The sequence below is a fragment of the Dermacentor albipictus genome, chromosome 10 (genome assembly GCF_038994185.2).
Source record: "Dermacentor albipictus isolate Rhodes 1998 colony chromosome 10, USDA_Dalb.pri_finalv2, whole genome shotgun sequence".
Classification (NCBI taxonomy): Eukaryota; Metazoa; Arthropoda; class Arachnida; order Ixodida; family Ixodidae; genus Dermacentor; species Dermacentor albipictus.
In genome coordinates, this window is record NC_091830.1 from 92484031 (window position 1) to 92506673 (window position 22643).

General features: G+C 44.1%; 1 protein-coding gene across 1 annotated transcript in view; it reads left to right on the top strand.

Annotated features, from left to right (window-relative positions):
• The first annotated feature begins 7318 nt into the window (after positions 1 to 7318).
• LOC135918135 (cathepsin D-like) overlaps positions 7319 to 22643 on the top strand; it is a 29316-nt gene continuing 13991 nt past the window's right edge. Inside the window, exons 1-3 of the mRNA XM_065451792.1 lie at positions 7319 to 7599; positions 9240 to 9339; positions 10759 to 10876. Of these exons, the coding sequence (XP_065307864.1) occupies positions 7541 to 7599; positions 9240 to 9339; positions 10759 to 10876 (277 nt within the window). The 5' untranslated portion in view covers positions 7319 to 7540. The remainder of the gene's footprint in view (positions 7600 to 9239; positions 9340 to 10758; positions 10877 to 22643) is intronic.

Sequence of the window (22643 nt, forward strand, 5' to 3'; positions counted from 1 at the left end):
AATGTGATTTCCTGAACCCGCGTTGACAGCAGCTAAAGAATATTAAATTCAAGCAAATTTGCAAAGTGAGTGAAGATTATATGTTCAAAGATATTGCAAGTTACCGAGTTTAGAAAACAGGTCTGTAACAGAGCGGGTTATGTGGGTTCCCCTATTCAAAATGCGGTATCATTTTACCGGTTTTCCAGTCAATGTGTAGGGCACTCTCTTTATGTGATCTAGTAAAAATAAGGATAAGTATGATGGAGCTGTATTGTGCAGGGCTCTGGAGGAACTTGGAATTAATACCAGCAATGCCACACGACGATGACCGCTTAATCTTGGAAATTCTGGCTCGGATACCTGCTGGTTCGAGGTTAATGGGATCCATCGCTAGAAAGTTTACATGTGGCTAAGATGGATAGTCACTTATATTTGCTGTGCAGAATAATTGGGAAAACGTGCTGTCAAGTAGAGAAGTGCAAAGATGTTTCGGAACTTGAGCCCCTGAATCGGGTTCAAGGTCAATCCACATGGAATACGACTGCTCACTAATCTCACTACCGCACTGCCAGGACAGCACATACCTGTGAACAGAGAACTCAAATTCTTGGACGTCATTGTCTCACACACAAATTGGGGTATTGAGAGGAGATGCTCAATGAATCTCTAGAAAACTTTGGAAAAATCGCTTTTAGATTACTGTACTGTGGTGTATCAGTCTACTACAATGAGTGTCCTAAAACGCTTGATCTTCTTCATCATTTAGCGATACGCCTCGCAAAAAGAGCTTTCCGGACTGGCCTGGTACAAAGTCTCAATATAGAATTCAATGAGTTGTCACTCCAGCTGCAAAGCGCGTTGTCCAGTGCTATTTTTTTCCTGAAGGCACACTTTAACAGTGAACATCCTTGTAACAAAATGGTAAATGATATGACCTGTGCCACAATTTTTCACTGTCGTCCAGCAGTCAGAGGACTCTCTTTACTGCGTGTGAGAAGCCTCAGCAGTGCAATAACTGTTCCATTTATTGAAAGCCCTCTTATGGCTCGAGCCATGCCGGTACCAACGGGGCTGTGGCAGCTCATAGATTGTGACACGCCGTTTGTTAAAGTTACAAAGAACGCCCTAGAAATACCAATAAAAACGCACTTCCTAGAACTTCAGTCAATGTACTTGTGCCCAGAATTTTATTACACTGATACTTCAAGGTCGCATATCGGCGTTGCTTATACATGCTGCAGTCGACCCATTCTTCTCAAATTTCGATTGCTTGCATCCGAAAACAAGCATTTTCATGGCGGAAGCCTACACGCTATTGTCGGCTGTTAGACACGCCAAAGGAATTAAACCATAAAAGAGAATAATATATGTGCAGGCTCATTAGGCATCGTCAAAAACTAAATTTTTCTAAAGAATAAAAATTCTGTCGTTACTGAACTTTATTCTGTGTCTCTGCGCTTTGTACCTATCTCAGCAACATATAATATGCTGCGTACCTGGCCACAAAGCATCAACGGTAATAACTTGCCGAATGTATAGCCACATCAGTTAATAAAACAATTGCCTAAATTCTTCTATAACTGTCGCTTTCATGGCTTTACATCTCTACTTTAGTAAGAAAGTGAGGGACCATCAGCAACGTACTTGGGACAATAATGAATCCTTAAACTGTAGGTCAATAGGCCAAGCGTCGTAAACTGGCGAGTAATATTGCAAATACGATAAACTAAGGTTTTTTTCTGCCGTCTTAGGGTAAGCCACACCTACCAGACCCACTCCTACCTTGTGACCGGTAATGATACTGCTGTCTGATATAAATGTGGCGAGGCGCTAAGGGTCGTTCACGTTTTCTTAGAGTGTCGGGAAATAGAAGCTCAAAAAAAAAGCCCTTTGCCCTGGCATGTAAAAATACATTCCCTTCCACCCGTCAATATTTCTCCACTCTTTGGCAATATTCTAGTTTTAACGTTTTTACGAGATAGTGGCACATTGCATGTTATCAGCCCAAGGTATGCGTAGCGCATCCTCTCATTTGAGGCTGCTTTTGCGATCGCATTTCTCTAAAGAACCTGCCTCTCAGCACCTGCGTTCAAGGGCTCACTGGGGAGGTAGTAGGGCTACCTTTACTGAAACGTTTGATCATCATTGCTTTGTAATAGAAGTTTTATGCTCATACGATGCATAATTAGTCGTTGTGAGTATTATAACACCTGTATATTTTACGCACTTTCAGCAACTAAATTTTAAGCCCCTCTACAGTCAAGTTACATCCGCGATTGACTATTCATATTGAGAACTAAAACATTTGTCACGTTTAACCATTGAGAATTAAGTCATTGTCGGTTCAATGGCGCTCTTTGGCCATACCTGGCCCTTGCGCCAATAAAATTCATAAATTTTCATCTATATACGGGCCGCGTTCGTCACGTCATTGTGGTGATGACGTCATCGTCACGCTGTCGTTTTACCACCGTTATCATTTCAGAAATGGTACCGAATTGTAATCATGCCATCATCGTCATACCGCATTTGTGGTTCCATCGACGACGTTGCTTCTTCGTGGCTCTATCATAATTAGGTCGTCGTCGTTCATTCGTGATTATGCCACTGATGTTATGGCATCGCCGGCATCGAGTCGTCAGCATGCAGCCGCTGTCGTGCATACAGTTGTTATGCCGTCGTTGTCTTGCCATGGCCATCATTCCAGCTTCATCATCTGGCTTTCATCATGTCGTCGTCGTCATGAATAGTCGTCATACACTTATTGTCATCCCATAGTTCTGAACCCATGATCGTCATGATGTCACTATACCATCGTCATCAGCCGTTACCAGCATGGTATTACTGATCATCCACTTTCCGGAGTCGCATGCTACAAGCATCTGCGCCACTGAGTTTCTGATTACATTTCTTGGAGTAAACGTATGGATAACCCCTCCGCTAATGCTCTTAGTAAATTGTTCTTTCTAAGGCGGCCAATAGGGCGTCCTACTGCTGAAACTTCCCTACTTGCTTATCAAGCTGTTGCGCGACCACTCTTAGAATACATTGTAATAATCTTGGAGCCCTTCACTAAAACTATCATTTACAAATTGTAACAGGTTAAAAGAAACAGTGAGATTCATCCATAATTCCTATGAACATACGTCCATCACAGTCCTTCTAACAAGATGCCGTTTACCGTTAGTTACACAGAAGAACGGTATTTGTCGCTTGAAAATCTTCTTCTTGTAGGTGAATAGGCACTACAATATGGACACTTCGCAAATAATTAGTTATACCAGTGGTTACGGTAGACGCATGCGACGTTCTGTGTCGCTAAAATCATTATTAGCAAGAACTAACTGTTACAAATATTACAATTTTCCTAGAACAATAACCGACTGGAACAACTTTGGTGATAGTGTAGTAACGCAGAATTCATTGTTATTGTTTGAGGTGCATATTCACTAATTAGTGCTTTTATTTTGTGTGTGCGTGTTGAGCCAGATTAGGTGCTTGTAAATTTTGTATTGAAATTGATATTCTGCTATGGATGGATGGAAACAACTTTATTCTGAATCCGGCAAATTTGACGACCCGGGCTCAGGTCTCCCATGAGGGGACTTCGAGGCCTTGCCTCGTCGCCGCCTCTCGGGCTTGCTGGACAGCCCACTCTTGTGTCTTGAGGTTGGAGCTGCGCAGACCGGCGGCCCACTTCGACGCAAGAGCCTCCGGAGCTACTGTCATTGTAGCTGATGTAACCCGACACTCCCACAACATGTGTGACAGCGTCGCTCTAGTCTCCTGACATAATTTGCAAAGAGCAGTCGGGTATTGCGCGGGGAAAATGTGCTGCAATCGCACCGGACTGGGGAAGGTTTGTGTTTGCAATTGTCGCCAGATGACTGCTTGGCGACGTTTCAGCATGGGGTGAGGTGGGGGCAACAACCGCCTGCCTAGCTGGTAGTGCTTGGTGATGTCATTGTACCTGACCAGGCGTTCTCACGTGTTTTGAGCCAGCAGCTCTGAACTCGACGAGGCGGTCTCCGATTCTGCGCGGCGGGTCAGTTCTCGCGCAGAGCGGTGTGCTACCTCGTTCAAGTTAATGAGGCCCTCATCGGTGGGGGTGGCGACGTGCGCTGGAAACGATATGATGGCGGAACCATATATTCTGCTTTGATCTTGCGCGTGATAATATTGCTGAACAAGTTTCTGCTATGTATATGTGCTGTTGAAGCCTTTGCCTGAATGTATTTCATTTCTGCCTCAATTTATCACTTTACAAAGATGTAAAGCCACCTGCACAGGTCTTTATTTATTTATTTACATATACTGCAGCCCAATATAGGGCTATAGAAGGAGTGGAAAAAATATACATTAGATTAGGGAGTACCTTGCAAAGAAATAATTTGGGATACCACCTGAACCCATGCACTCCTTAGTATGCAGATTCAAGATTATATTTAGGACACGATCAAAACTTATTACCATATTGCCTAATTTATTAACTTCTGCATGATAACTAAGCTTTTGAACTACATGGCTATCGAGGGTGAAAACAGATGGGAAATACTAGTTAGAAGCATTTGAAACTGTGGTGGGGTCGTTAGTAATAGCGTCATTAGTCTTCAAAAAGGTACTGCACGTTGGACTAGGTAAAATTGATGCCGGAATCTGCGAGGATTTGATTTAAGAGTGTAGGTAGTTGCACTGAAAAATAGAAATCCTTAGCATTTTTAGTACGAGCAAAACATTCCTCGTTGGCTTTTTCAAACGGAACACAAAGCGCAGGATTAGAATGTTTTGATTTACATAGTCTACCTACGGCGTGACATGTGCAAGATATCCCGGATATTCCCACAAATTTTATCAGTTATCTTTTTTTAAAGGAACGTAATTGCTAGTGCACGATTTCACTAATGTCTCCAAACAATCAACAAGACTGTCAACATGACATCCGGTGCTGTGTAACAAAAAATGTTAAGTTATTTGTCAAAGTATCAGTAATAGACATATCGTCAGCCTTGTTAAAATTTTTACATGTGGATTAGCTAAAGAGTTCATGTGGGATAGGACAGTTAATGTGTATGAGAACTGCGTTATGATCTGAGATTCATTCCAGGATATAATATTTAAACGTAAGTGAACAAGGCTGTCAATGATAAACACTAAGTGATGTATGGAGTTGTGCTGCGTATTCTTATAAACTAATTGCATCAGGTTATGGGACTAAGAAAACGTTATTAAATCTCTAAAATAGAGGCAATAGTGACGGAATATGCAACGGAAGGTCAGTGAATGCGGGAACGGTAATATCATCAAGAACAAATAATTTAGAACTGTCAAGGCTATGGCCATCTATAAAATACGGAATATTATCGGATAAGGCACTAGGGCTATCAGGGGATGGGGGAGCTATAAAGATAACCAATTGCTGAATTCTGCTTATGCATTAGTAACTTGCACCAAATAGATTCTACATTGGGATGGCTTGGTGGATATGTAGAGATAAAATCTGAACGTAAAAGCAAAACAACACCACCGCCTTTCTTATTCTAACAGTCATACCGGACGGCAATGTAACTAGGAGGCGTGAATTATGAGTCGTGAATATCTTCATGAGGCCATATTTCCGGGATGCATATAACTTGAGACGAACATGATGAAACTAGCGAGAGAAACTGCGGAAATTTTTAGTTATGCTTCTTGCAGAACCGGAAGATCTTTGGCAGAGTGATCAGATTGTCAACCTAGTGAAGCTGATAGTTTTGGAAATATTGCGCTAGAATCAAAGGCAGGAGCTATTAATAAACTATTTGAGGCACTGTAACAATTGTGGTGAACGTTACCTCTAAATAAATGATTGAAACTCATTTTATTATATGAGCCGTCGTTCCGCTGTTCAACCAAAGCGACCCACAGCTTTTTACGTACTGCGCGGAATCTGGATTAAAATCTTCGGAAAGTTTCAGGCCGGAATTTTTCAGCTTATAAGCGTTTTTCAGCATCACTCGCTTATCGCTGATGTAAAACGTTCCCAAAATGATAGGGGAGAAAGCGCAGGCCGCATTCTGCCTAACCTACGGAAGCGTTCAATGCGCCGACGGTCAAGGGAAAGCCTACTGAAAACGTTCGCAACCTTGGAGAGCAGTGTGTTACGATTCTCGTTGGTATCCTCTGTATGCCATGAAGGATTATGCGATTTCGTCGTGAATGGTTTTGAGATCGTCATATTTAGCAGTTAGTTCGGCAACCGTGCGCTTTAGGCAAACTGCCTGAGAACGAAGCCGATCAGTCTTGATCTGACAGTGCCTTCGAACATGAGGTGTTGAAAACAGCCACAAGTGATTCCAAGGCATCGAAACGTGTATTCACAGCATTTTTTATTTCAGATATGTCTTGTGGCATATTTTTCTTACAAGCAACTCAATTGCAAAGAACCTTCACAAGAGAAGGGTTGTCACAACTAGACATTGCCAGCTCAAGGGCGTTAAATACGCTTCCTTGGGAGTCGTCAGGCTTGCCAGTTTTCGACGCCGGTCGCCTTGGATCGGCACCAAGCTCCCCGTCACTGCTCAGGATAAGACGAATAAGGTAATAGACGGCATAGAAAAAATTGCACATGAGTCTGCTACGCAAATAACTGGTCAACCCAGCAAACACACAAATACATAATTTCAAGAATTGTTATGTCATTAACCTCATGCCTTCTTTGTAGCACTGCGTCTGTCGTTCTATATTAGTCACTGCGTTGTATTTACGCTCAAAGGCGACCTTAGCAAGCGACTGCTTCATCAGAGGGGATGGATAGCGCCGATCGCGTGCGTTCCAGGTAGCAAGGGCAAGGAAGCCTCGGAATATTCACTGTACGTCACATGTAGGTGAAGCTACGGAATTCTCGTTAGGAACACTGGTCAATCTAAGAATCGTGACTTAAAGAACACATTGCTACCCAGTATATTCTAAGTATGTTCTTATCAAAACTTTATCCAGTTTTACAGATTGCTATCTACTCTTCTTACTCGAGCCTGGTGGCAATGGATTTTACGTAAAAGTTTTTTTATCGTTTTCACCGAAGTATCGTGAAATAATTCATGCCTCATGTCACAGGCGCTACAGGTGAATAGACGTGCCGTTTTTATTACATCGCCAAATGTAATCCTGTCTACTCCGTTCCTGACACCTGTCATGTCGTTATCCGCATACTAGGCCGTTGACTTTTGTATATGTCTAAAAACAGCGCCTTGTTGACCCCTCCACTCTAGGAAGTGACGTCAATCGTCATTTACACATTGGGCCGCGAGAAGCATAAAAGCGCGTAGTCAACACCTTGCTGTTGTGGAGCTGTTGCCGTTACGTGCAATCTTCCGTGCCGCCCTGCCGTCCACTTTTTCCAAGCAGCGAACGAAGGCAGTGCTATCTCCGCTGACCTAAGTGCCCAGTCAGCGTCTGCCCAATAGGGCGCCACCTTAGCGCGCTCATACTTCCACACAGAGGCTCAACAACTTCGCACAAGCAAGTATACTCTCCGTGAAACGAAATCAACCAGATCTTGGAGCAGCTTTTGATTGACGCAATGAATTTCTATGCCGTAACTTTCCTCGCGCTCTTCAGCGCGGCATCTGGTGATACGAGGTAAGTTGCCTAACTTTCAATTGAAGCTGTCTTTTATATTTTACTGGGTTTCGTGAAACCACAGAACAGTTCTGCTTTTGAATCACGTACGAATTTCTCGCGATTGCGGCCAAACAAACGTTAAGCACGCTGAAGGTTCTTGCATGAGCTCATTGATCTATCACGAACGTGTGGTGGCCTTTATTGGCTTCGTCGTGTTCTGACAGGCAAGATTAAATTATTTCTTCACAAAGCTCTGCTTGCACGTCCTATTAAATAATAACTGTAAATAATAACTGTTTCATGTAGGAACATTTCAAAAAATGCAGCAACATTCAGAAGATTCTACACAATATGACAGTACGTCATACAGCGATTGTTTGGGGGCGAAATGCGAAAATATCCGTGGTATTAAGAATTAGGTGCACGTTAAAGAGCCCCAGGTGGCCGGAATTTCCAGAGTCCTGCACCACGGCGTGCCTCACGATCAGAAATTGGTTTCGGCACGTAACGCTTCATAATTTAAGTTTAATATAGCGAATGTGACCTACCTGCCAATATACGGCGATAAGCGCACACGTCTTATTTACGAAGCGTTCCACATTCATGTTAGCGGAGAAGCGGGTGTAAGCCTTCCCTCTATCGCTCTTTCCGAAAGAGATTGCCTTCCTCTCGCATTAATTGTATTTTTATCCCCTGTGCATGCTGAATTCTGTTGATTCTGTGCTTCGCGATAGCGATGAAGTATTTATATGCTGACCTAAAGAATAAAGGCACTTGGTTGTTAGTCATCGCTGGTGTCTTTGTCCCTCTCCTCGTCCTGTTGTTTAGGGCTGTTTTACTGGTCGTAATGCGAGACATCCCATCAATGTTTTTATTGCTTCGTCTTGTGTGACGACATTGTCGCTGTCAGGTATATGAAAGGTCGGGCGGGCACAACATAAGAAGTCCGAAGAAACTTTAGCAGCTTGTAATGCTGACGCCTCCAGATTTCGAGTATGCCTCTACTCAGATTTAAAATTTCGCTCCCTTCACACTACGTACCATGCGTAATTCCACCTCAGCCACCATTTTGCTACACTGAAATGTTTGCGGAACCAATTATGCCGATTTGATTCACGACATGGGTGCCGATCGTTCCCAGCAACCGCCTGACAGCTTCTTCGTTCTTATCTATTCGCCCAGCCACATCTCCCGTAACACACACACACACAAACGCACACACACACACACACACACACACACACACACACACACACACACACACACACACACACACACACACACACACACACACACACACACACACACACACACGCACACACACTTTTATATCTATCAGTTTCTCGTGAGTTAGAGCGCCATCCGATCCGAACCTCCTGATACGTATATGTGATTATGTGGGGTGCTACAAGATGTTCTTCAGGATGCTTCATCTCTCCTTTGTGGTCATGGTGCCAATTTTCTGCTTTCCACATGTTTAACCACAAGCTGTCATTTCTCATAAGTTACAATCGCAGGCAAACGAAAGAAGTATCTAAATAATAAAATAAGATATAAATAATGAACCCTTGTTATTCTACAGTTCTGCTTGAGATCGCATCCGATAAACTCTGTATTTTACATAACAGCATTTCTATAGTATTTGCCTTCGTCCCCAGGCCTCGACAGAGCAACGAAGTAATAATCAGAGGACATAACTACAGCGCGAACCAATGGGAACCTGGTGCCGTCGTGACTATACCTCTGAAAAGGAGCAATGTGAGTATACATAAAGTGCTCTTCACAAAAGCGCTACTCAGATTTACTTTGTTTCTTGTGTTACACGGTTTACATGCACAAAGGCAAATTGGTGAAAGGGCCTCACAAGCCAGTCTGAACCCAAGCGAGCACGAGCTTCATCCTTGCGCGTAGCGCCCGCAAACTGGGTTCCGCCGCTTTCTTCTCTACACTGGCACACGGGGAAAAGGAGAACCATCCTGATCAACGCGTAGTTAGTATAGCTAGGTCGTAGTCTGGCTTAATGCGACTGACATAGGCAATCTTTATTCTTCGAAGAAATAGATCAGGGCTTGGTGTCATAGGCTGGACATCCCATTTCATGGACGAGGAGAGGGTGACTATGCGGTAAGGCTTCAATATCGGCCAAGCAGTTTACTAGAAAGCGCACCACTGTTCGGTTAAACTTGAAGCTAACCGAGGGCACAGGTAGAGAAAGCAGGATGAAGCCGGTCACCGTCGTGTCACAGTTCTTGTCGACCATTGTTGTGTGTCGTTAATCAACGGCTGAGATGTGCACAGAACTCCGCTTACTTGGAGACACAGCAACAGGTGTGCATATGATGTGGAGTCAGGCCTGTACGAAAGCAAAGTGTTCAGCAGGCACGATTGCTCGCCTTCATACAATGCGAAAAAAGCAAGGAGCGGCTGGTCGCTTGCGTATGGGGGTTGTACACGTATGCAACGAAAGGGAGGACGGTTTGTCAGTTCGTCTGGTCATATGCAGTGCACATTGTCTAGTGTGAGGATTGAAGCGTTCCGGTAAATAACTAGCTTGTTGACGGGTGTAGGGTCGACGTGCCATGAAATATGTGGTAGACGTACAGTGCTTGCATACGGTATACGTTCAATGCTTCAATATCATAGTACAAGAACGCAGATTCTGTGTAGCTCAAAAGTTTAGGGGGAACATCCTGCCGAAAAACTAAGTTGCATAGCATGAAGAAAGCAACTTCTCTTGCGGTTGATGCGATTAGAGCTACACTCTCAGCGTGGCGCGTGAGCTGGCTGAGGCTAACGGAGAATCTCCTGCTCTGAGGAGCGGTGGAAGGAAGCCGTCCATAGGGGTCAATAGCGACCTGGTCTGAAGTACGGCCAGTGCAACGTCCACGCAGACATCCGGAGGTAGCGCGTCGTGTGGAGCGTTCCATTATTGGCAACTGGTACAAACACGAACTTGCACACGAAGTCATAGTTATTTTTTATAAGGTATTTTGCAATATCGTCGATGTTTTCCCAGTAGTTTTAGGCACAGAATCATCAAAAACGTTGAATTTTATCAATACCTTCAAACATGTAATATATGTTGAAGGGGACTAATGCGAAGGCAATGTATAGCCATTTAGACTTTAATATTGGTTCACCTATATAATTGAAATGTTGCTTTGCCACACTTTACAGAATCAATACTACGGGGTCATCAGTATCGGAACACCACCGCAAACTTTCAATGTTGTCTTCGACACAAATTCTAATGTTACATGGCTGCCTTCAGTTGGTTGCAGCAAGGCACAATGTGGTAAGTATATTTTCCTGCAGCGTTAAAACAATACGCTTAAACAAATATTTTGACGGAGCTTTTTTTATAATGGCCTCTTTCTTTCACATAAGACCCGTTGTAGCTGAACTGTAAAAGTACGCTTCTTCTTAAACAAATAACTTCTTCAACAAAATAACTTGTCGAATGAAAGAGCTAGCTTCTTTCCCGAGCTCGAGATCATACAATGAGCAATGCTGCTTCTCTAACAGTTACCCTGGCGCAGTTGTCGTTGCCGCGGATATCTATTTTTTAATAAAGCAACTCTCGGTGGCTAGCAGATGCGAATAAATTGTTTGTGCACAATATTGTGCGCACTCGCAAATTGTTTCGCCTTGATAAGCAAAAAAACTGGCGGAACCCATCTCCCGATGAATGTCGACGTCACTGCAGTTGGCGTTGAGACAATATAACGATACGCTCTATTGCAACCACCATAACGCACCGAGCATAATGCGTGTATTGACCGGGATGCACTCCCAAGCTTCCCTCTATAATGTCTGGGAAGAAATGTGCGCGCCTCTTTAGAACAGAGAACGATGCGAGAGGCGCGTTTCGTCTGTCATGTGCTGTTGGTCGGAACCACGGCGAGCGCTGAAGTTACCTTCCAATCACGCAGCTCGGCCGTGAGATCAAAGCCTGCCACTACTCGTCGACTATCTGGGTGTTCATGCCAAACTGCATTGTGACGCTATCTGACGCCGCAGGCGATTATTGTCGCGATAATGCATTTCGCATACGTGTCCATTAGGGACCCTGTGCCTGTCAGTACACCCCTGACATAAGGACAACAGGTGAGGCGCTAAGCAGACGAAGATGCAATGCGAGAAACACAAGGTATACGGGTACCAACTTCCAAATGTTTATTCGCCATAAACCATGCCATTTCATACATGACACAAGGTGCAAATTAATCATAGTAAAAATCAGCTAATAAGGGTGGTAGGAGCTAAAATCCAATCTTTAGCCTGCGATCACCAGAGTGGATAACAACGTAACTGCAGTGACCTGAACTTAATTACCAAGGCAGGCGCATGCGCATTACAGGCGTAAACCGAGTAGAAAACCAAATGGTGCAGCTGCACGTTCTAATCTTTCCGGTGATTACAGGCTACCTTTTATAAATTACATGTCATTGTTCGATACTTCTTGTGATGGCATGCTAACAAACGTAGTGCCTTCCGTTTTTGTTAAGAACGCATCGATTACCTCGATTTTAGTGTGGTTTCTTGCTTTCCTTAGAAAGATTGGTTGGTCCAGAACTGGCAGACAACCATAGCGCTTGCAGTAGTCTGCCAAGTGCCTCCCCCCCCCCCCCCCCCATGTTGCTGTTAACCGCAAACCGGTGTTCTCTCGTACGATCGTAGAAGCACCGTTTGGCTTACCCACTATACTCCCTGCCCCAGCCTACGGAAATATTGTAAACCACATCGCTAACACAATCAGTGTGGTGGGCTTCTTCAAGCATGTAACCGGCAGCTTATTCGCCATCAAAGGGCAAACCTTGGCCACTTTCCACGGAGTGAAAAACACAGTGCGCACATTGTATCTGACGGCGACCTTCTTCACATTGTGTGTCAGCTGATGTACCTACGGTATTACGAGCGTATTCATCTGTTTCTTTGGCTCCCGCACTTTTCTGTGTGTGTGTTATCTTCTGCAGTAGGCTTTTGCGCAACCCGCAATATCATCTGTTTCGGAAATCGAGTTTTCCTCAAGAAGCTAATTTGATTCCTAAAACCTGTAACGAGATTGTGCTCGCATGACTTCATTAATGTGGAATTGGGGCATATCTTAGATACTCCCTTCTTGACCAGTTAATAATGTGCGATCTATACTGGTAGAAGGCTTTTCGTTGTCCTTGAGTTATACATCAAGCACACGTGTACCTTTGTGAGGCTTGAAGTGAATTGAAGGAATTGAATTGAGTTATCCTGTTGCAATTGCTAGCTGAAACCTAGTCTGCCGGATTCTGCCAAGAAGGTGTTTGTTGATTTTTCCCAGGCAACGTCAAGGCTTGTGTCAGTTAGATTTATTAGCCCAAGATATTCCACCACATATTTATAAATCCTAACTGCATTACAATGGGTGATTTTGGTGTAAATGCATTTGTGAACGAATGAAAAATAAATAGCGCGCGAAACCAGAACTACGAAGAGGCGATGCATATACCCGCTTTTCCGAAAGCATTCTCGAAATACTTCAAGCACAATAGGAAAGACGATATGAGCGTTCCTGCTTTGAGTATGCAGGATAAAATTATAAGCGCTGATCAAGAAAAAGCGGATGTTTAGAACGAATAGTTAAAGTCAGTTTTTGCTGAAAATGCACTTGACGAGATGACAGCACTCCCATTTGCCCAGCCTTCGATGACAAACTTTCAGATTGATGGTAATGATGTTGACTGCTTGCTACGACAGGTAGATACATAAAAGGCAGCTGGTCCTGATGGATTATCGCTGGTTGTTCTCCAAAAATATCATAGTATTATTGAAGATTATTCGAGCATTATGTGTGAAATAAGGCCTAATACTGGAATTGTTCCACATGATTGGAAAGTTGAAAACGTCATGCCGGTATACAAATGAGGTGACAAAAAAAACGTCGAAAATGACAGGCCCATCTCGCTGAAAGCAATTTGCTCTAGGCTATTTCGCCCATCATTTACAGTGAAATGATCTAATACCTTGATTCGATTAGCTTCTTCGCAGTATCTCAGCTTGGTTTTAGGTATGGACGCTCATGCATTACGTAGCTAGTCGAATTTGAGCATTACATTTTACATTCTTAAGACATTAATCCTCATGTGGATGCAATGTTTCATGGTTTCCGTAGAGCTTTCGACACCGTACCACATAGCCTATTAGAATTTGCGATGCTTTCTGCAAAAGCAAGCCTTAAAGTTATTATTTCGATAAAAAAAATTACTTACACGGTTGCCAACAAAGTGTAGTTATTAACGCCTCAAAATCATCTGCGGTAACCATGACGTCTGGTGTGCCACAAGAGAGCCTATTAGGACCGCTGCTGTTCTTAAATTTTGTTAATAGCATCGTTGAAGATGTGACCTCTGCCATTAAATCACGGAGAGATGCTGAAACGTTGCAGAGAGACTTGCGCCCAACATCGCAACGGAAAATGAGCCAGATCGTCCGCAAATGTTGCCGCGTAGCATTCACCAAACGTATCCATAGATTAGAAACAAACTATTTGATTAGAAACATAGATTAGAAACAAACTAAAAATGACTCTGACAGCCATAAGTGAAATAACCACAAAGAAGTTTTAATGACAAGGGCAAGTAAGATGGTGTATTCTGTACGAAGGAACATTAAGCAGGCTTCATCAACCGTAAAACAAGCCCTTACTGTTTGTATGTACGATTCATTCTAGAATATGATCGTGTTTTTTGGGACTCTCATAAGGAGTACCTAATTGAAAGAACGAAAAAAAGTGCAAAATCAAGCAGCTAGATCTGTAAGTAATAGGTATAAATATTTACAAGTATTTCCGAAATAAAAAGTACGTTGGAATGGGTGCCATTACCAATAAGAAGAAAGCAACTGCGGTTTAAATGTCTTCATAGTAACTATTATAATAATAAATACATTATTCTCCACCAATACCTCCCAGAACAGACGTACGTCTCGCTTCGTCGAGATAATTTCCGAAAATATTAGACTACCCGTTCAAAATACACAATTCTGGTAGTGCATTCTTTGTAAAAAGAATGCAAGTATGGAACCGCCTCCGGGACGATATCGTTAGCAAAACCAATAATGAACTCTTTCTCCGTTCCATATGATAACATCGGCATCGATAATGTCTACACGAACAGAAGTATTCTCCCGAAGTGTTTCTATTGTTTAGTATGTATGTTTGTGGTAATGTTTGTATATTCTGTATGATTTCGCATAAATGGCGTGCTATACTCTGGTTTTATCACAAGCCTTGAACAACAATTATTGGCTATTTGTGTTATGTTGTGATCCATGCACCCCCCCCCGCCCCCAAACGCAACGCGTTATGGTTATGGTTATGGCGTTATGGTTATGGTGAAAAGTGTAAAGAATAAATAGTTAATTAAATAAATCGATTATAGCAGCGGGTAAAACACGTAATGGTGGGCAGTGCGTAGACTAGTCAAATCTCTAAAAACTGATCAGAATTGATTGCCGTATTGTCCTGGAAGCAAACTGCGACCGTCGCTTCTATAGGTTCACAACTGCGTTAAACAAGCCAAGCTGAGGTACGGAATAAAAGAAATTGGTGCACGTCAATCAAAAAACCACTGGTGATTGCTAGCTTGCCTTCTTCTCGATCTTGAAGTAGATCTATCGGGCTACGCACCAACAAAGTTTCCTGTACGACCAGAACGGTAAGGATGCGTTGCAGGAAACTTCGAACGTCTTCTTGCCAAGTAAAGCACCTTTCTCGGATACAATCACTCTAAGCGGGCCCTCTGACTAATCTGTCTTACTCGTGAAGAAAGCTACAAGCCTATTATTATCACACTTATTACGCAGTATGGGCGGTCACTTGAGAGACCATATCAAGCGCTGGTGTTTTGCGCCACTCCTGCACGAAACTATCTGTCTAATGAAAGCAAGAGGCAGCAGTGCCAGGGATATGATCGAGGTGCTGCGTATCAAAAGAGCAGACACTAAGTGCGTTAGCACGCCATCACTAGCAATAAGGGACAAAGCAATGTCATTCATAAAAGATAACCGGTAATAGTCGCGAATTTTAGAACATGCTGCTGCCCTATTTGGTTTGCTATTTGGTCTGCACCGGAAATTCACGCGTATTCCTACGTGCTTGCCTTGATAGTTCAATTCACGTCCCTTCAGTGCCATTGTTATCCACTCTGATGATCACTGGCTCGAGACCGGGTGTTAGGTCTTACCACAATTGTTCTTGATATTTTTAGTGTAATTTGTTTGCCCTTATATTTTATGTGTAAAATTGCGTAGTTTCTTATGAAAAAAACTGTTCGAAGTTGGCGCCCGCGCATTTCGTTTGTGTCTCAGTTCGTCGTCGTCTGGTTATCACTTTACCTTTTGTCCTTAATTCATTAACCAACCGCCGTAGCGAGAAGTTTCGTTCAATAAACCAAGTTCTTGCCATCCTGCTGCAGGAATCACGATGATGGCATACGATTATGCAAGGAGCGCGCCGTCTGCTTCGGCCAGCGGCGCGTGCAGTGTATTGTCACACGTCACTAATGGTCTAAAGTAACACCGCACTCCCAGCGTTATCTTCTGCAGTCATCCCATAGTAAAAGCTTGAAACGATAATCTATATGGCCAGGACTCGATGGGTGTGATGGCTTGACGACGACTGCGTGATGACAATGAGGTTACAATGCTGGAAGAACGACAGTGACATGGAGATGATGCAGTGACAATGTCGGCGTGACGGCAGTGAGATGGCATCGCTGGTATGATGCCCACGTCATGAGGACATTGACATGAAGAAGCTGGGTTGCTGACGACAAAATGAGAATGATGGAATTAACACGACCGCCTAACGACGACAGTATGACAATGAACGCATGGTGAAGATTATATGGCCATGACGGGAGGAGCATGACGGCATGACTACGATGGCGTGTTTTCGACAGCGAAGACAATGACATAATACGCTGGAAGAAAGGCGCTTATATTGCGACGAAGTGACGATGAAATAACGAAGATAGAGGTCGTTTGTGCTGGAGCTCACGTCCGTGGATATGTGCATCACACAGCGGGCCGAGCCAACTCGGTTTCCACTATATACGGTGCTCGCTTGCGCTACATCGTGTACGGGCCATTCGTGCGAAACCCCAGCCAGGAGCCAGCACCTGTAAAGTAGGGGTAAAAAGCAAGGAAAGCATCGCTTTTTTACAGGTCTGTAGAAATCACGGATATACATGGCATGAAAATGCTTGGGCGAATTGCACCAGATGTACTTAACGGGGATTGCCAAAGTCGGGCAGACTTCGAGTAGTGAAAAAACAGACCTCGACGAATTCCCAGAAGTGTGACCACCCCCGTGTGTGCTCTCTGCATATATCTGTCAGAGGTCGTTATATCTGGTACATCTTACTTACCCTATTCTTGCACCGCTAGACATGTGCCAATTTGACACAATGGGTATAAAAGCGGTAATTCGTGTATATTTCGCTTCAAACTTCTCTAATCCATATAGATGTCTTCACAATTTGTGTTTCTACATGACACTAAACATCGCCTTCACCCTCATAGCATAGCTCCATCGACGTCCCATTCCCTCCTCATTACATGTCCTGCCCGTGCCCATTTCTTTTTCTTGATTTCAACTAAGATGTCATTAAATCGCGTTTGTTCCCTCACCCAATTCGCTCTTTTCTTATCCCTTAACGTTACACCCATCATTCTTCTTGCCATAGCTGGTTGCATCGTCCTCAATTTAAGTAGAACCCTTTTCGCAAGCCTCCAGGTTTCTGCCCCGTACGTGAGTACTGGTAAGATACAGCCGTTACACACTTTTCTCTTGAGGGATAATGGCAACCTGCTGTTCATGACCTGAGAATGCCTGCCAAACGCACCGCAGGCCATTCTTATTCGTCGGATTATTTCCGTCTCATGATACGGATCAGTGGTCACAACCTGCCCTAATTAGACGTATTCCCTTACCATTTCCAGTGCCTCACTACCTATCGTAAACTGCCGTTCTCTTCCGAGACTGTTAAACATTACTTTAGTTTCCTGCAGATGAATTTTTAGACCCACCCGTGTCTGCTTTGCCTCTCCAGGCCAGTGTGCATGCATTGTAATTGGTCCCCTGAGTTACTAAGCAAGGCAATATCATCAGCGAATCGCGAGTTACTATTGTATTCTCCATTAACTCTTATCCCCAATTCTATCCACTCTAGGTCTCTGAATACCTCCTGTAAAGACGCTGTCAATAGTATTATAGAGATCATATCTCCCTGCCTGTCGCTTTTCGTTATTGGAATTTTGTTGCTTTCTTTATGGAGGACTACGGTGGCTGTCGAGCCGCTATAGATATCTTTCAGTATATTTACCTATGGCTCGTCTACACCCTAATTACGTAATGCCTCCATGTCTGATGAGGATTCGACTGAATCAAACGCTTTTTCGTAATAAATGAAAGCTATATATAAGGGTTGCTTATATTCCGCACATTTCTCTATCACCTGACTGATAGTGTGAATGTGGTCTATTGTTGAGTAGCCTTTATGGAATCCTGCCTGGTCCTTTAGTTGACGGAAATCTAAGGTTTTCCTGATTCGATTTGCAATTACCTTAGTAAATACTTTGTAGGCAACGGACAGTAAGCTGATCGGTCTATAATTTTTCAAGTCTTTGGCGTCCCCTTTCTTATGGATCAGGATTATGTCAGCGTTCTTCCAAGATTCCGGTACGCTAGAGGTAATGAGGCACTGTGTATACAGGGAGGCCAGTTTTTCCAGAACAATGTGCCCACCATCCTTCAAAATATCTGCTGTTACCTGATCCTCCCCAGCTGCCTTCCCCCTTGGCATACCTCCCAAGGAGTTCTTTACTTCTTCCGGCGTTACTTCTGGGATTATAAGTTCCTCTATATGATTTTCTCTCACATTATCTTCGTGCGTGCCACTGGTACTGTATAAATCTGTATAGAACTCCTCAGCCACTTGAACTATCTCATCTATATTAGTAATCATATTTCCGGCTTTGTCTCTTAACGTATACATCTGATTCTTGCCTATTCCTAGTTTCTTCTACCTTGATATAAAGAGTTTTGTATCGCCTGTTTTGTTTTACCACATTTAGTACATTTTTTACATAAGCTTTGGCTCAGGTAGCTTCCAGCACGTGCATTTGATAGGAATATTTTTTCTTTAGATGCTTTCCTAAACGCGCATACTTAAAGCGCGTAGGAATCATTGAAATATGTTTATATTTTAATTGCCTTACAAGGGACTTCAGTTTATTAGAGACGACTTCTTCATGTATTAGTATTTCGTGCCCTTAGACATTTTACCACATGACGAAAACATGTCGACATGCCAGGCCATGATGTAGAGGCATATGGGCTCGACAAGCTGCCCACGCAACATTTCTCCGTGCTCCTCTCTATGAAACCGTAGACGCAAATGAACTGCAAAGTATGCATCGTAAATAAATATGCCTATTGTCGCGTGGTTCTTTGTCTGGCGTGTCAGTTTGGTCTTGGCGTCGGGCAGGCACGTACCCAAGGGGGGCCCAGGGGGGCCCGCCCCCCCCCCCCAAAATCAAGTGGCATACCCCTCCCCTCCCCACCCACGCCACCACTCCTCACACATTCGCATAGCGCCACCAGATCAATAATGAGACTTGACAGCTGTTCATCGGTCAGCATTATGTTGCCTTTTTCACTCTTTTTAGACGGCGGTAGTTATCGGCACCTTTTGTAATGTGAAGGCCAGGATTTTCATAGATTCCGCACCCGCGCGATTAACGCGCGATGCGTTCAGTTGTCACCATCTATTCAATCATCGCGCGCATAGCTGTTGCTTTTGTTAGTTCAACCTTCTTTGTTTAGGCTGATCCTGGGACCAGGAGAGGGATGCGGCTGTTACTCAGCTGGTCTGTTCTCTCATGGAACGGTTGCGGCCGGAGAAAACGCCAATTGCGTTTAACTTTTCCCTTTCCCTCATTATTTCCTTGAGTTACGGCTCGCCGCGACGCTGGCAGATGCCCGGAACCATATACACGTGGTATGGGTTAGATAAGGTGGGAAATAAAATAATGTGAAAGAGCGTCCATCATGAAACCCTGCAATAAGCCTCAAACCCATAAGCAAGATGACTGTCGCCCATTACCTCGTCTGATTTTCCCTAACTGTATAGCACTTTTCGTGCAAAATTGGCAACTGGAAAGAAAAATCGCAAGGAGTTGAGAAGTTAAGCGATATACAAAGGGACAGAGCCAAGGCAACAACCAAACTGCAAGCAGAAGCAAATAATAAAAAACTTAAGCGTTGTTTATGAGACTATTTATGGACCAACATCTTTTTATTGAAAAAGGAAGTAGAGAAAACGCCGCCGGAAGTTGAGAACAATTACTTGTTTTGAATGACGTTTCTACAGTTATCGGTCGAACCGCATCACATAGCCACTTCTCTGCTGTGCTTATGTGGGTGTTTTTCTAACCTTTCGCGGTACGTCTAGAATCGCAGAGTCCTGCGCTCTACGCGGTTGTATGGGACTGGCGGCCGCACAGCGTTACGTAATTCGCGGAACTGTCAAAACTGATCAACAAGGCGAAAATATCTGTTATTCAAAACTATAACATGAGAAACATTGAAGAAGCCAGAAAAAATGAACGCAGCCTGAAATCAGTAAAAACGAAACCTGGCATAGGACAAACCATGGTGTATGCACTAAACGATATACAGGGGAATATCATCAGCAATCTCGAAGATACAGTGAAAGCAGCGGAAAAATTCTAAGCTGACCTGTATACAGTACCAAGAGGAGTCACGATACCTCACTCAGAAACAGTAATGAACAGGATACAGAAACTGCTATTTGACAGAAACCACATTTGAAACCCACAGAAACCCAGAAACCCACATTTGACAGCTTCTCCAGAATATAAACAGCTGGCATTTCCCTGGCATAGCGAATCTTGTTACACAAAGATGCTTGCGGTCTGCCTCACGAAATAACGTTGCCGCATTCCCTCCCAAAATTTCAATTTATACAGGTCGGGCATGGTTCCCTCTCCCCTTAGTTCTTTTTGTGAAAAAGAGGAGACGATACAGCACCTTCTTCTTTCTTGCCGCCGCTCTGCTGCGTTAAGAAAAAGAATGTTGGAGATACCTTTTCGAAGAATTGGCCTGGACTTGATAGAACCTGCAATTCTTTTCTTCGGGGCGTCCACTTTGGAATTCAGCCACAGGAATGCATCCTTCGCTGTCCAAACATTCCTTACAGAATCTAAATGAATGCCCTGCTAAATTCTATTTTTTTATTACTTTTAAATTAATTATTCCTCCTTCAACAGCACCTTCCTGATTTTATTTTAGCCGGCAATTCAAACCTATTCAGTGCTATTCGCATAGCTATTAGGAAATTTATGCTCTATATTATTTTGGGATAATGCACCCATTTCTTGGCCAATCCCCCATCGTAGGTAGGAGCCACGCGTGCCACAGGCAAAAACAACAACAACAACAACAACAAAAACAACAAAGGAAGAAGCCATGAGGATCGCCAGTCGGCCACTAGAGACTGTGAAGGAGCACGTTTACCTAGGCCAATTAATCACAGGCAACCCTGATCATGAGAAGAAAATTCGCATAAGAATAAAAATAGGTTGGATCGCATACGGCAGATATTGCCAGCTCCTGCTTAGAAGCTTACCATTATTATTGAAAAGTAAGGTGTGCAATCGGCGCATTTTGCCTGTGGTGACATATGGGACAGAGGCTTCAGAGCAAGTTAAGGACCGCGCAAAGAGCGATCGAACGAAGATTGCTAGGCATAACGTTAAGAGAGAGAAAGAGCGGTTTGGATCAGAGAGCGAACGGGTATAGACGATATTCTAATTGACATCAAGAGGAAGAAATGTAGCTGGGCGGGTCATGTAATGCACCGGATACATAACCGTTGGACCATTAGGGTTACAGAATGGTTACAAAGAGAAGGAAAAGGCAATCGAGGACGACGAAGGACTAGACGGAGCGATGAAATTAGGAAATTCGCGGACGCTAGTTGGAATCGGTTGGCGCAGGACAGGGGTAATTGGAGATCGCATTGCAGGGAGAGGCCTTCGTCCTGCAATGGACATAAAACAGGCTGCTGCTGCTGCTGCTGCTGCTGCTGCTGCTGCTGCTGATGATGATGATGATGATGATGATGATTATGATTATGATGTTGATGATGGAGGTGGTGCCCCCCCCCCTCAGAAAAAATATCCTGGGTACGTGCCTGGCGTCCGGTCATGGCTGTGTCGTGTTGACCTGTGGCTAGACAGTCGCCTCGTTAGGTCTTCCATTGTCGCTGCATTCTTTGTTTCTTGCTCTGCTTTACATCCTCCGTCGCCGACGAAGGCGCCGCCATCCCGACGAAGCCAACCGTACCTCCACCGGTTGCTGGTTTTAGTTTTCCGGATATTGGCTTGCAGACGGGCCCTAGGCTGATACATGTATGCTCAGCGTTGCCGCGACAGGTGGCGGCCAGGTGACGGCGAATGGACGGTCGTCGAGGTCTCCACATTGTGGCGGCGAGGTAGTCGGCGATGCCACGGTCTTTGGTCATGGCGCGTTGATAGGGAACCCTCGTAGACCCATCTACCCGTATGGGCATCAGTGGTAGACATCGCCCGCTTCTCTGCAGTGATAAGAAAGCGGATGATGGTCGGGGGCGTGCTAAACGCCAGTTTTCCTTTGAATGCTGAGGAGGACAACGGGTTGGAGTGCTGGCGGCGGTGGCGGTTCAAGACGAAACTGAGGCCTTAGCCGGACCTGCTGCGGGCGTGAAGGGCGAACGCGACTTCGGGCTACGGCGGCGTACGTCAGCAATTCCAGGTGACGCTGCGCTGATTGAGGGATCCCTATTGACTGCTCAGTCTCCTCGCCGAAGGTTTCGGCAGTCGAATGCACTTGAGGCTGTGAAGGGAACAACTTGTTAAGCTTTTTCCTCACGACAGCTCTCATGGCCTCAAGCAAGTCGTCGGCGCTGCGATACAATTTTGGTGAGATCATGCGGCCCTTGAATTCTTGTTTCCAGGTTTCA